Source organism: Blennius ocellaris, assembly GCF_963422515.1.
Source record: "Blennius ocellaris genome assembly, contig: SCAFFOLD_60, whole genome shotgun sequence".
In the NCBI taxonomy this organism is placed as follows: domain Eukaryota; kingdom Metazoa; phylum Chordata; class Actinopteri; order Blenniiformes; family Blenniidae; genus Blennius; species Blennius ocellaris.
Window position 1 is genome coordinate 317,501 of NW_027662082.1, and position 13,743 is coordinate 331,243.

At 50.4% G+C, this 13,743-nt stretch overlaps 1 protein-coding gene across 1 annotated transcript in view; it reads left to right on the forward strand.

Annotated features, from left to right (window-relative positions):
• LOC308148087 (fibronectin type III domain-containing protein 7-like) overlaps positions 1-10,951 on the forward strand; it is a gene marked incomplete at both ends in the record, with an annotated part of 23,972 nt that extends 13,021 nt beyond the window's left edge. Inside the window, 10 exon segments of the mRNA XM_080521514.1 lie at positions 4,667-4,927; positions 5,822-6,085; positions 6,537-6,571; positions 6,574-6,793; positions 7,265-7,528; positions 10,331-10,402; positions 10,478-10,549; positions 10,625-10,696; positions 10,772-10,794; positions 10,907-10,951. Of these exon segments, the coding sequence (XP_080377640.1) occupies positions 4,667-4,927; positions 5,822-6,085; positions 6,537-6,571; positions 6,574-6,793; positions 7,265-7,528; positions 10,331-10,402; positions 10,478-10,549; positions 10,625-10,696; positions 10,772-10,794; positions 10,907-10,951 (1,328 nt within the window).
• Positions 10,952-13,743: the final 2,792 nt, after the last annotated feature.

Sequence of the window (13,743 nt, forward strand, 5' to 3'; positions counted from 1 at the left end):
CACACTCTTCCTCCACACACACTTCCTCCACACACACTTCCTCCACACACTCTTCCTCCACACACACTTCCTCCACACACACTTCCGCCACACAACCTTCCTCCACACACACTTCCTCCACACACACTTCCTCCACACACACTTCCGCCACACAACCTTCCTCCACACACACTTCCTCCACACACACTTCCTCCACACACACTTCCTCCACACAACCTTCCTCCACACACACTTCCTCCACACAACCTTCCTCCACACACACTTCCTCCACACAACCTTCCTCCACACACACTTCCTCCACACACATTCCTCCACACAACCTTCATCCACACAACCTTCCTCCACACACACTTCCTCCACACACACTTCCTCCACACACACTTCCTCCACACACACTTCCTCCACACAACCTTCCTCCACACACACTTCCTCCACACACACTTCCTCCACACACACTTCCTCCACACACACTTCCTCCACACACACTTCCTCCACACACACTTCCTCCACACACACTTCCTCCACACACACTTCCTCCACACACACTTCCTCCACACACTCTTCCTCCACACACACTTCCTCCACACACACTTCCTCCACACACTCTTCCTCCACACACACTTCCTCCACACACACTTCCGCCACACAACCTTCCTACACACACACTTCCTCCACACACACTTCCTCCACACAACCTTCCTCCACACACACTTCCGCCACACACACTTCCTCCACACACACTTCCTCCACACACACTTCCTCCACACACACTTCCTCCACACACACTTCCTCCACACAACCTTCCTCCACACACACTTCCTCCACACACACTTCCTCCACACACACTTCCTCCACACACACTTCCGCCACACAACCTTCCTCCACACACACTTCCTCCACACACACTTCCTCCACACACACTTCCTCCACACACACTTCCTCCACACAACCTTCCTCCACACACACTTCCTCCACACACACTTCCTCCACACAACCTTCCTCCACACACACTTCCTCCACACACACTTCCTCCACACACACTTCCTCCACACACACTTCCTCCACACAACCTTCCTCCACACACACTTCCTCCACACACACTTCCTCCACACACACTTCCTCCACACACACTTCCTCCACACACTCTTCCTCCACACACACTTCCTCCACACACACTTCCTCCACACACTCTTCCTCCACACACACTTCCTCCACACACACTTCCGCCACACAACCTTCCTCCACACACACTTCCTCCACACACACTTCCTCCACACACACTTCCTCCACACACACTTCCTCCACACACTCTTCCTCCACACACACTTCCTCCACACACACTTCCGCCACACACACTTCCTCCACACACACTTCCTCCACACACACTTCCTCCACACACACTTCCTCCACACAACCTTCCTCCACACACACTTCCTCCACACACACTTCCTCCACACACACTTCCTCCACACAACCTTCCTCCACACACACTTCCTCCACACAACCTTCCTCCACACACACTTCCTCCACACAACCTTCCTCCACACACACTTCCTCCACACACATTTCCTCCACACAACCTTCCTCCACACACACTTCCTCCACACAACCTTCCTCCACACACACTTCCTCCACACACACTTCCTCCACACACACTTCCTCCACACAACCTTCCTCCACACACACTTCCTCCACACAACCTTCCTCCACACACACTTCCTCCACACACTCTTCCTCCACACACACTTCCTCCACACACACTTCCTCCACACACTCTTCCTCCACACACACTTCCTCCACACACACTTCCTCCACACACTCTTCCTCCACACACACTTCCTCCACACACACTTCCGCCACACAACCTTCCTCCACACACACTTCCTCCACACACACTTCCTCCACACACACTTCCGCCACACAACCTTCCTCCACACACACTTCCTCCACACACACTTCCTCCACACACACTTCCTCCACACAACCTTCCTCCACACACACTTCCTCCACACAACCTTCCTCCACACACACTTCCTCCACACAACCTTCCTCCACACACACTTCCTCCACACACATTTCCTCCACACAACCTTCATCCACACAACCTTCCTCCACACACACTTCCTCCACACACACTTCCTCCACACACACTTCCTCCACACACACTTCCTCCACACAACCTTCCTCCACACACACTTCCTCCACACACACTTCCTCCACACACACTTCCTCCACACACACTTCCTCCACACACACTTCCTCCACACACACTTCCTCCACACAACCTTCCTCCACACACACTTCCTCCACACACACTTCCTCCACACACTCTTCCTCCACACACACTTCCTCCACACACACTTCCTCCACACACTCTTCCTCCACACACACTTCCTCCACACACACTTCCTCCACACACACTTCCTCCACACACACTTCCTCCACACACTCTTCCTCCACACACTCTTCCTCCACACACACTTCCTCCACACACACTTCCTCCACACAACCTTCCTCCACACACTCTTCCTCCACACACACTTCCTCCACACACACTTCCGCCACACAACCTTCCTCCACACACACTTCCTCCACACACACTTCCGCCACACAACCTTCCTCCACACACACTTCCTCCACACACACTTCCTCCACACACACTTCCTCCACACAACCTTCCTCCACACACACTTCCTCCACACAACCTTCCTCCACACACACTTCCTCCACACACACTTCCTCCACACACACTTCCTCCACACACACTTCCTCCACACACACTTCCGCCACACAACCTTCCTCCACACACACTTCCTCCACACACACTTCCTCCACACACACTTCATCCACACAACCTTCCTCCACACACACTTCCTCCACACACACTTCCTCCACACACACTTCATCCACACACACTTCCTCCACACACACTTCCTCCACACACACTTCCTCCACACACACTTCCTCCACACACACTTCCTCCACACAACCTTCCTCCACACACACTTCCTCCACACACACTTCCTCCACACACACTTCATCCACACACACTTCCTCCACACACACTTCCTCCACACACACTTCCTCCACACACACTTCCTCCACACAACCTTCCTCCACACAACCTTCCTCCACACACACTTCCTCCACACACACTTCCTCCACACAACCTTCCTCCACACACACTTTCTCCACACACACTTCCTCCACACACACTTCCTCCACACACACTTCCTCCACACAACCTTCCTCCACACACACTTCCTCCACACACACTTCCTCCACACACACTTCCTCCACACAACCTTCCTCCACACACACTTCCTCCACACACACTTCCTCCACACACACTTCCTCCACACAACCTTCATCCACACACACTTCCTCCACACAACCTTCCTCCACACAACCTTCCTCCACACACACTTCCTCCACACACACTTCCTCCACACAACCTTCATCCACACAACCTTCCTCCACACAACCTTCCTCCACACACACTTCCTCCACACACACTTCCTCCACACAACCTTCCTCCACACACACTTCCTCCACACACACTTCCTCCACACACACTTCATCTACACAACCTTCATCCACACACACTTCCTCCACACACACTTCCTCCACACACACTTCCTCCACACAACCTTCATCCACACACACTTCCTCCACACACACTTCCTCCACACAACCTTCCTCCACACACACTTCCTCCACACACACTTCCTCCACACACACTTCCTCCACACACACTTCCTCCACAAAATGTCTTCACACTGAAAACATCCAGATGTTTTCCAATCCTCAGGATCAGATTAATCACAAAGCAACAAACTGAGAGATGAAGGTTCATATTATTACTTCACTTTACAACCGAGACTTTAACTAGTTGGACAATCGTCTACTAATAAGTCCTCAAATCTACAAACACATAGAAAGAAGAAGAGCAACACAATTTAAAAACACAGACAGACAGACAGACAGACAGGCAGACAGGCAGACAGAAATAGCAGATATATCTGATCCAAATAATCTTTATTTTAAAAAAAACGTTTTAGAGTTTAAAAATGAGCCCAGACAACATTTCATTAGTTCTATAGTTCTATAGCTCTATAGTTCTATAGTTCTATAGCTCTATAGCTCTAGAATTCTATAGTTCTATAGCTCTATAGTTCTATAGATCTATAGTTCTATAGCTCTATAGTTCTATAGCTCTATAGCTCTATAGCTCTATAGTTCTATAGTTCTATAGCTCTATAGATCTATAGCTCTATAGTTCTATAGCTCTATAGCTCTATAGTTCTATAGCTCTATAGTTCTATAGCTCTATAGATCTATAGCTCTATAGTTCTATAGTTCTATAGCTCTATAGCTCTATAGTTCTATAGCTCTATAGTTCTATAGCTCTATAGTTCTATAGTTCTCTAAGTGGAGCTGCAGCAGCGGCGCCGGCGGACCTGATGACGGAGAACCGGTTGGCTTCACACAGTTAAACATCAGATTTATGGACCAGGACTGGTTTTCAAAACGAGCATTAAGAGTTTAAAATGAATGTTGAATTAACAAATGTGTACGAGTGAAACACGAGGACGCAGCGGTGTCCCGGACCCACTGGTCATGATGTCCCTGCCTGAGCCGCCGCTGTCCCCTCTCGTCCCTGCAGTCCCATGCTGTCCTCAGAACGTGTCCATACAGCTGCTGTCCACAGAGACACTGGAGGTCACGTGGTCTCCGGTCAAAGGGGCGGAGCTGTACGAGACCAGCGCCGCAGCGGCGACTCAAGACGCCATCCACTGCAACGACACGTCGCCGGTGTGCGCGCTGTCAGACCTGGACTGCAACACGGCGTACAGCGTGACGGTGATGCCTTGCAGTGAGCTCCGAGGATGCAACCACACCTGCAAGGCACACAGCATCAAGACAGGTATAAGGTTGTTTGAAAACCTGAAATGTCCAGCAGGGAAGACGCAGGAACCCTGAGTGGGACATTGAGGCAGTTTGATGTTGACGTGTTGACGTGTTGACGTGTTGACGTGTTGACCTGTTGACCTGTTGACGTGTTGACGTGTTGACGTGTTGACGTGTTGACCTGTTGACCTGTTGACCTGTTGACGTGTTGACGTGTTGATGTGTTGACGTGTTGACGTGTTGATGTGTGTTGACCTGTTGACGTGTTGACGTGTGTTGATGTGTGTTGACGTGTTGACGTGTTGACGTGTTGACCTGTTGACCTGTTGACGTGTTGACGTGTTGACGTGTTGACCTGTTGACCTGTTGACCTGTTGACGTGTTGACGTGTTGACATGTTGACCTGTTGACCTGTTGACGTGTTGACGTGTTGACGTGTTGACCTGTTGACCTGTTGACCTGTTGACCTGTTGACGTGTTGACGTGTTGACGTGTTGACCTGTTGACCTGTTGACCTGTTGACGTGTTGATGTGTGTTGATGTGTTGACGTGTTGACGTGTTGATGTGTGTTGACGTGTTGACGTGTGTTGATGTGTGTTGACGTGTGTTGACGTGTTGATATGTTGACGTGTTGACCTGTTGACGTGTTGACGTTTTGTTGATGTGTTGATATGTTTATGTGGTGATGTTATGCGTGTTGACGTGTTGACGTGTTGATGTGTTGACGTGTTGACGTGTTGTTGACGTGTTGATGTGTTGACGTGTTGTTGACGTGTTGACGTGTTGATGTGTTGATGTGTTGACGTGTTGTTGACGTGTTGTTGACGTGTTGATGTGTTGACGTGTTGATGTGTTGACGTGTTGACGTGTTGTTGACGTGTTGGCGTGTTGACGTGTGTTGCTCTGCAGCGCCGTGTCCTCCAGAGATCCTCAACGTCACGCAGACCAGCAGCTCCACCTACACCGTCCACATCAGCTGCCCCAACCGCCACGCCAACTACACCGTCACTGCCACCGGCCGCTTCCACAGCCACAGCTGCCGCTCCAACACCTCCACCTGCTCCACCTGCCAGCTCACTGGGCTGAGCTGTGGCTCCACCTTCCAGGTCACGGCGGTGGCCTCCACCTCTGAGGGGCGGAGCCTCCCTGCATTCAGCCGAACCCTGGAAACAGGTAACCTGGCCTGCTGTCCACCTGGAGACAGACCACAAGGTGTCCACAGTCTGTCCACCTGGAGACAGACGACCAGGTGTCCACAGTCTGTCCACCTGGAGACAGACGACCAGGTGTCCACAGTCTGTCCACCTGGAGACAGACGACCAGGTGTCCACAGCCTCCAACCTTTGGTCAGAAACCCGAGGAGCACAGAGGCTCGCAGGAGCATGTCCCTGCTATGTCCCTGCTATGTCCCTCTCAGGTCCCTGCTATGTCCCTGCTATGTCCCTCTCAGGTCCCTGCTGTGTCTCTGCTATGTCCCTCTCAGGTCCCTGCTGTGTCCCTGCTATGTCCCTCTCAGGTCCCTGCTATGTCCCTGCTATGTCCCTCTCAGGTCCCTGCTATGTCCCTGCTATGTCCCTCTCAGGTCCCTGCTGTGTCTCTCATGTCCCTCCTGTGTCCCTCTCAGGTCCCTGCTGTCCCGCCTCCATCAATGTGACGCAGGGGTCACTCAGGCGATGACCAACGTCAGCTGGTCGCCCGGTAAAGGCGCTCGCTCCTTCGTGGCGGCGCTGACGTCCCCCCGAGGACACGCCAAGTGTCACACGCTGGACACCCACTGCGTGATGGGCTGCATCACCTGTGGCACCGACTACAGCGTCCACCTGGAGGCCATCAGCAGCACGGGACATCTGTCCCACTGCACATACCAGGGCTTCTCCTCCAGTGAGCAGCAACACCCACACCTCTATTTTTAATTGAGTTTGAAACACCCAGTCTGTGTCTCGTACTACAACACTGACATCATAAGGGACATGATGGACCTGCAGTTCTGTGTCTCGTACTACAACACTGACATCATAAGGGACATGATGGACCTGCAGTTCTGTCCCAGAACAAAAGTCCTGGGTTCCCCTGCAGGGACGGTCAATTACAGTGAAACAGGTTTCCCTCCATCGTAAATCAACCTTAAGATAGAAAAGCTTTAAGTCAGAGGTACAGTGTGAAGTGGTTCGCCGCTCCGCACAGCCATAGGTTGTGGGGTTGAATCCAGGTTTGACCCTGTGTGTAGGGATCTGGTTCTACCTGGCTCTACCTGGTTCTACCTGGTTCTACCTGCCAGGTGTTCTTCTTCTACGTCCAGCAGCTGCAGGAATGAACAGGGTTCAGTAAGAAGAGCTGCTCCCTCTGCTGCAGGTCCCTGCTGCCCCACCGGCATCAAGCTGTACCCCCGGGCCAACAGCACCCTGAGGGTCTGCTGGAGGTCTCTGGGCCCGCAGGTCCATCCACACATCGTGGACCTCTACGGGACCAAGGCCAACTACACCTGCCTGGCGGCTTCAGGCAGTCTGTACTGCGACATCCACAACATCACCTGTGGGGACGTCTACACCGCCATGGTGGTCCCAGTGGGACCGCATGGGGCCAAAGTCACCTTCTGTCAGCCCAGGACCTTCTCAGGTGGGTCTCTGGACCAGCAGGTTCCCGTGGTCCACGATCCGGCTCACATTCCCTCACCACTTCTTCTTTTTGTCGGTTCCAGTTCCAGGAAGTAACGCTGGTTTTGGTGAGTCTCGTCAGACCAGCTCATGTTGGAATCAGGTCCTGAAGGCCACACACACACACACACACACACACACACACACACACACACACACACACACACACACACACACACACACACACACACACACACACACACACACACACACACACACACACACACACACACACACACACACACAGAGAGAGAGAGATATGGATGATAAAACTATTGCAGGTCGGCCATGTTTGCTTATATGAGCAGAAGGATCTATTTAGAATGGGGGGGGGGGGGGTCATGGTAGCAGGGCTTTGTTATTTGATCTATTTCGTTTAGCACAGAGCCTCAGACTGTTTAGTCTTTGTACTGTCTGGTTCTTCACCTGGAGGAAAAATCCACTGAAATCTTATTTCTCTTTGTTTGTCAAGTCATCTCTCGTGGAAAACGAAGTGTGAAGTAAACGAGGTAAGATCCAAGGCCTGAACGTCCACAAGCACTTCAATGAAGCCCTACATGTGTTGGTTTCTTATTCATTTAATTCATATTTTAATTAATTAGTTGTGCATTTAAGTCATACTTTCTCAACCAACATTCTATTCTATTCTATTCTATTCTATTCTATTCTATTCTATTCTATTCTATTCTATTCTATTCTGTTCTATCACATGTTGAGCAGTCATGTAAAGTCCTGACTGCTGCTTGTTTGTAACGTGACCATGAAGGGTTAGAAGAGAAGAAGTGAAACCTGCTTTGAAGGGACACTTGTATTGTGCGTCCTCGTCCTCGTCCTCGTCCTCTCAGTTGGAGGCGTATCGAGTGACAGAACACGGGTCTGGTCTGTAAGGCGGTCCACAGGTGGAACAAAAGGTGTGACTCTGGATCAGAGAGGCAGCAGGTAGACAAGCAGCACAGGTGAGGACAGTCTGTGGTTCCATTCCCTCTGGGGCCTTTGGGGGAAAAGCAGGAGGGAGGAGGGGGGGGGGGGGGGGGGGGGGTGACTCAGACCAAGAACTACAGGAACGTGACTCAGGTAGATGAAGGTCTGCAGGAACGTGACTCAGGTAGATGAAGATCTGCAGGAACGTGACTCAGGTAGATGAAGATCTGCAGGAACGTGACTCAGGTAGATGAAGGTCTGCAGGAACGTGACTCAGGTAGATGAAGATCTGCAGGAACGTGACTCAGGTAGATGAAGGTCTGCAGGAACGTGACTCAGGTAGATGAAGATCTGCAGGAACGTGACTCAGGTAGATGAAGATCTGCAGGAACGTGACTCAGGTAGATGAAGATCTGCAGGAACGTGACTCAGGTAGATGAAGGTCTGCAGGAACGTGACTCAGGTAGATGAAGATCTGCAGGAACGTGACTCAGGTAGATGAAGGTCTGCAGGAACGTGACTCAGGTAGATGAAGATCTGCAGGAACGTGACTCAGGTAGATGAAGATCTGCAGGAACGTGACTCAGGTAGATGATGGTCTGCAGGAACGTGACTCAGGTAGATGAAGGTCTGCAGGAACGTGACTCAGGTAGATGAAGGTCTGCAGGAACGTGACTCAGGTAGATGAAGATCTGCAGGAACGTGACTCAGGTAGATGAAGATCTGCAGGAACGTGACTCAGGTAGATGAAGATCTGCAGGAACGTGACTCAGGTAGATGAAGGTCTGCAGGAACGTGACTCAGGTAGATGAAGATCTGCAGGAACGTGACTCAGGTAGATGAAGGTTTTCCTTCATTACTTCTGTCCCGTGTGTTTCTGGCTGTAGGACCATTGAGGACCATTGAGGACCCTTGAGGACCATTGAGGACCCTTGAGGACCATTGAGGACCCTTGAGGACCCTTGAGGACCCTTGAGGACCATTTGAACCAAAGGAAACTGTCAACATTCAACACTCCCAGATGAAAGACATCATTGTTTTGTTGAGTCTGATTGAATCATTAAAATGTAGAAACTCTTTATTGTACAATGAAGACAGATGTGATTTTCTTTCACTAATTCAAATTAAACATTTGTTTATTTTCACTACTCAAACTCAAATACTACAAAAAAAAAATACCAAGACCATATTTCTCATGCTTCAGCAGTGAGACTTGACGTGTCCTGAAATCCATCAGAGACCAAATGAAGCAACACTGGAAGTTTCACAGTAAAAGGACTGTGGAAGTAATGTCTTCTCCAGGACTGAGACCTCCGTACTGCTGCAGAGGGACATGTCTTCTAAAGAGGGTATCAGTCATGTGTCCTCTGAGGACGATACGTCTCATCATATTGCTGCAGACGTCGTTTCCTCTGCCGTCTTTGGATTCGTTCACGACAGTTTACAAATGAGAATATTCAAGGTTTCCTGCTCAACAGACGTTTGTCGTCTTTTATAACGTGAGAAACAGATGAAGTTGGAGACAGACGGAGAATCAAAAGGAATTCTGCTCAGCTGGAGATATGAGCTGACGTTCACTGACATTAAATGTTGTAGAAGTGTTCAGGTTCACCGACAACCGACTGCTTCCCTGAAACAATAATGTAAAGTACCTTTCAGTTCCTGAGGGAATCACCACAGGGGGTCCAGAGAGGCACGCCCATCGAAACACCTGAGCTGGTTCAGACCGTGGTGAGACGGGTCGTTTCACCCGACTGATGCTAACTCTGGTCCCTACGAGAGCATCAGAGCCTAACATCCATTGGAACAGCGACGTGGTGAGCCGTTGGTGCTACTTCCCTAGCGGAGCAGAGAAACAGCGACGTGGTGAGCCGTTGGTGCTACTTCCCTAGCGGAGCAGAGAAACAGCGACGTGGTGAGCCGTTGGTGCTACTTCCCTAGCGGAGCAGAGAAACAGCGACGTGGTGAGCCGTTGGTGCTACTTCCCTAGCGGAGCAGAGAAACAGCGACGTGGTGAGCCGTTGGTGCTACTTCCCTAGCGGAGCAGAGAAACAGCGATGTGGTGAGCCGTTGGTGCTACTTCCCTAGCGGAGCAGAGAAACAGCGACGTGGTGAGCCGTTGGTGCTATTTCCCTAGCGGAGCAGAGAAACAGCGACGTGGTGAGCCGTTGGTGCTACTTCCCTAGCGGAGCAGAGAAACAGCGACGTGGTGAGCCGTTGGTGCTACTTCCCTAGCGGAGCAGAGAAACAGCGACGTGGTGAGCCGTTGGTGCTACTTCCCTAGCGGAGCAGAGAAACAGCGACGTGGTGAGCCGTTGGTGCTACTTCCCTAGCGGAGCAGAGAAATTCTGCAGTCGTTTCAGTGAAGCAGACGACGCCTCATTGATCACAAATGTCTCGTTTTGCTCTCGTCCCACAGACGAGCCATCAGGAATCTGTATTCTGGGACAGGCGGAACATTTAGCCCTCATAATAATCATCCATAGTTTTAAGCTGATGGTTTCATAAAAATCCCCATAATGAGGATCATCCAGACAAGGTGGCCGAGACGCTCGTCTCAGCGGGAGTTGGACTTTATGAGCGGCTGAATTGGACTCCGGGGACGAGGGACAGCTTTTGTTCAGCGAGCTTCTGTATCACATTCTGCTACGTAACAGTTTCAGAAACTTACACTGAACTTATTCTGGGATGCTGAACATACATTAACCAGAGGAAGCCTGTGGCTGTCCTCCGGTGGGCGACGGCCTCACCCCCGTGTGAGAGACATTTAGAGAAGACGTTCAGAACTGGTGGTTGGATGAAACCTGAGTTTCAAGGAATTTATTTCAAAAAGAGGTTTCCTGTGGTTACATAACAGTTTATTGGCAGATGTGTTTTTTTTAATACTTTGAATATATATTCATGAACATTACACACAACGACACCAGAGTTTCATTTGTTTTGCTTTTACATACATTTACCCAGCAGTGAATCGTTCATTGTATTTATCTGTAACTGTAATCTATTACTAGTCAACATGTCGAAACAGAATGAAATAGAAAAAGTGTTTTAACACTTGTATTTAATTAACTGTAAGAGTTGAACTTGGACTTCCAGGAAGCCTAATGCTCACACAACAAATAACTCCGTAAAGGAATAAGGACTCACACCGCCCTGACCTGAAGGTGGCGCTCAACAAACATTTAGTCATTTCCTCAACATCCACATGAGCCACAGGATTAGAATTCCATTCATTAACCAGCATATCATCGATTTTGTGCCTTTAATTGTGTGAAATAATGGACTTTGTTGTGGTTGTAGCTGGTTTGTTTGTTCTTGGGTTGGATGTTTTCACATTTCCTGCCGTTACATCAGAAAACACTGACACAACCGAGCCACTTCACCTCTTTCAGGAGGTTTTCACCTGAGTAAGGCCGTTAAATGAGTAATTCCCAGAAGAATGAATCAGTCCAGGAAGGCAGTATCAGAGGGACTTCCAGGATTCTTACAAAAGAGATCAAGTTACTTTACGACACCTCGATAGGAAGACAAATGAAATGATGCTCAGACGTGGAGTGTTCAGCTGCTTCACGGCGTGACGCCATGTGCCACTGGGAGGAAGGTGGGTTTCTTTGTAATGCAGTGTCTCCCCTCCTTCACAAACCGCTTCCTTCTCATGATGACAGGAGCCACAGGCGTCCACCTGTCCTCATCCCCGCCTCCTGATTGGCTCCCGGAGAGTTGATCTTCACCTGCAGCCTCACAACTCTTCACAAGAGTTTTGCAGTTCAGGAGTCGCCTTCAGATGAACCTGGAACTGTTACAGCGGATAAGATGTGGACCTTTTATTTATCAGTTGCCTTTTTTTCTGTCATGCAGGTAATTAAACTCGTTCAAGAAATCTATTGAAATATGTGATTTTTTTTGTTGGGATTTATAATTGCTTTTTGTTTTAATATTCCAGGTTGAATATGTTATGGCTGCAGGTACGTCTTGTTTTCTATTTAACATAATAAGAACCCAGTTATAAATGCAACTTCTTCATTCTTTTGGGGAAATCAGAGCTTGTGTTCTCACCAGTGGAATCAATATGGACTAAAGTATGATGCTTCTGTTATGACAAGTGATTAAATCCAGGAAATACATACTAAAAGATTATTTATGCACGTATTCAAATAGCAGCATTGATGATCTGAGACCATCAAGTTCACCAGATACACAGTTTCTGTTCATTGATGAGGAGCTTTTATTCACATTTTGTCCGGCCCTTGCTGGAGACCTGCTTTGATCTGGACACCTGCTTTGATCTGGAGGCATGTGGCCACATGCTGGTTAAATAAACACACTTATTCCATGTGGTTTTCTTTTCATCCAGTCATTGGACTTATGGACAGTGTTGTTGAAGTTTCCTGTTGAAACGCTGGTTTTCCTGGCTGCAGCAGAATCGTCTCTTTTCAGGATGTAACATTGCGTCAGTGACGTCCCCCTCGGCGTCCACCATGAAGGTGGTGTGGGACAGCTATGCAGGAGCGTCGCGCTACATCCTGGACCTGCGGGTGGTGAACTCCACCACGATAGCCCCGGTGGTGGTGCTGCTGTCTTCACAAAGCACCCAGAGGGTGGTGCAGGGGCTCCGGCCCGGACACACCTACCAGGTCACGCTGAAGGTGTTCAGCTTCTATACGGTGGCGTGCACAGATACTGACACGAGCATGACAGGTGAGGTCACAGAGGTCAAGCTGAGCGTTGTTTGTGGTGGTCAAGATGGAGGAATGACGTGGCCTCCTTTAACCCCCCAGTTCCCGCCACCTCGCAGCTCACGCTGTCCCAGGCCGAGTCCAGCAGCTCCATCAGGTTTGAGTGGTCCAGTGTGACGGGGGCCGACAGCTACACCTTGTTCCTGGAGGAGCTGTTTGGGCCCCAAAGGTACAACCAGACCTTCACCACACTGGCTGGACAAGTGGACGGCCTGACTCCGTCCACCACCTACAGCTGCTACGTCCTGTCCTCCAACAGCGCCGGGAAGGGCGCCAAAGGTCGCGTGAAGACCATCATGACACGTAAGTGCCCGGCGCCACCGCTGCCGTTCGCCTCTGGCGCAGATGTGAACTAAACTCCTGCGTTTTGCGTTGGAAGTGGTGCCGCCGCCCGGCGGCGTGACGCTGACGGCGACGGGGAAGAGCACGGCCCGGCTGACCTGGAGCGCCGTGGACAAAGTCCTGCTCTACCGGGTGACGGTGAGCGACGTGGACGACCCCGGCCGGGCCCCCGTCCTCA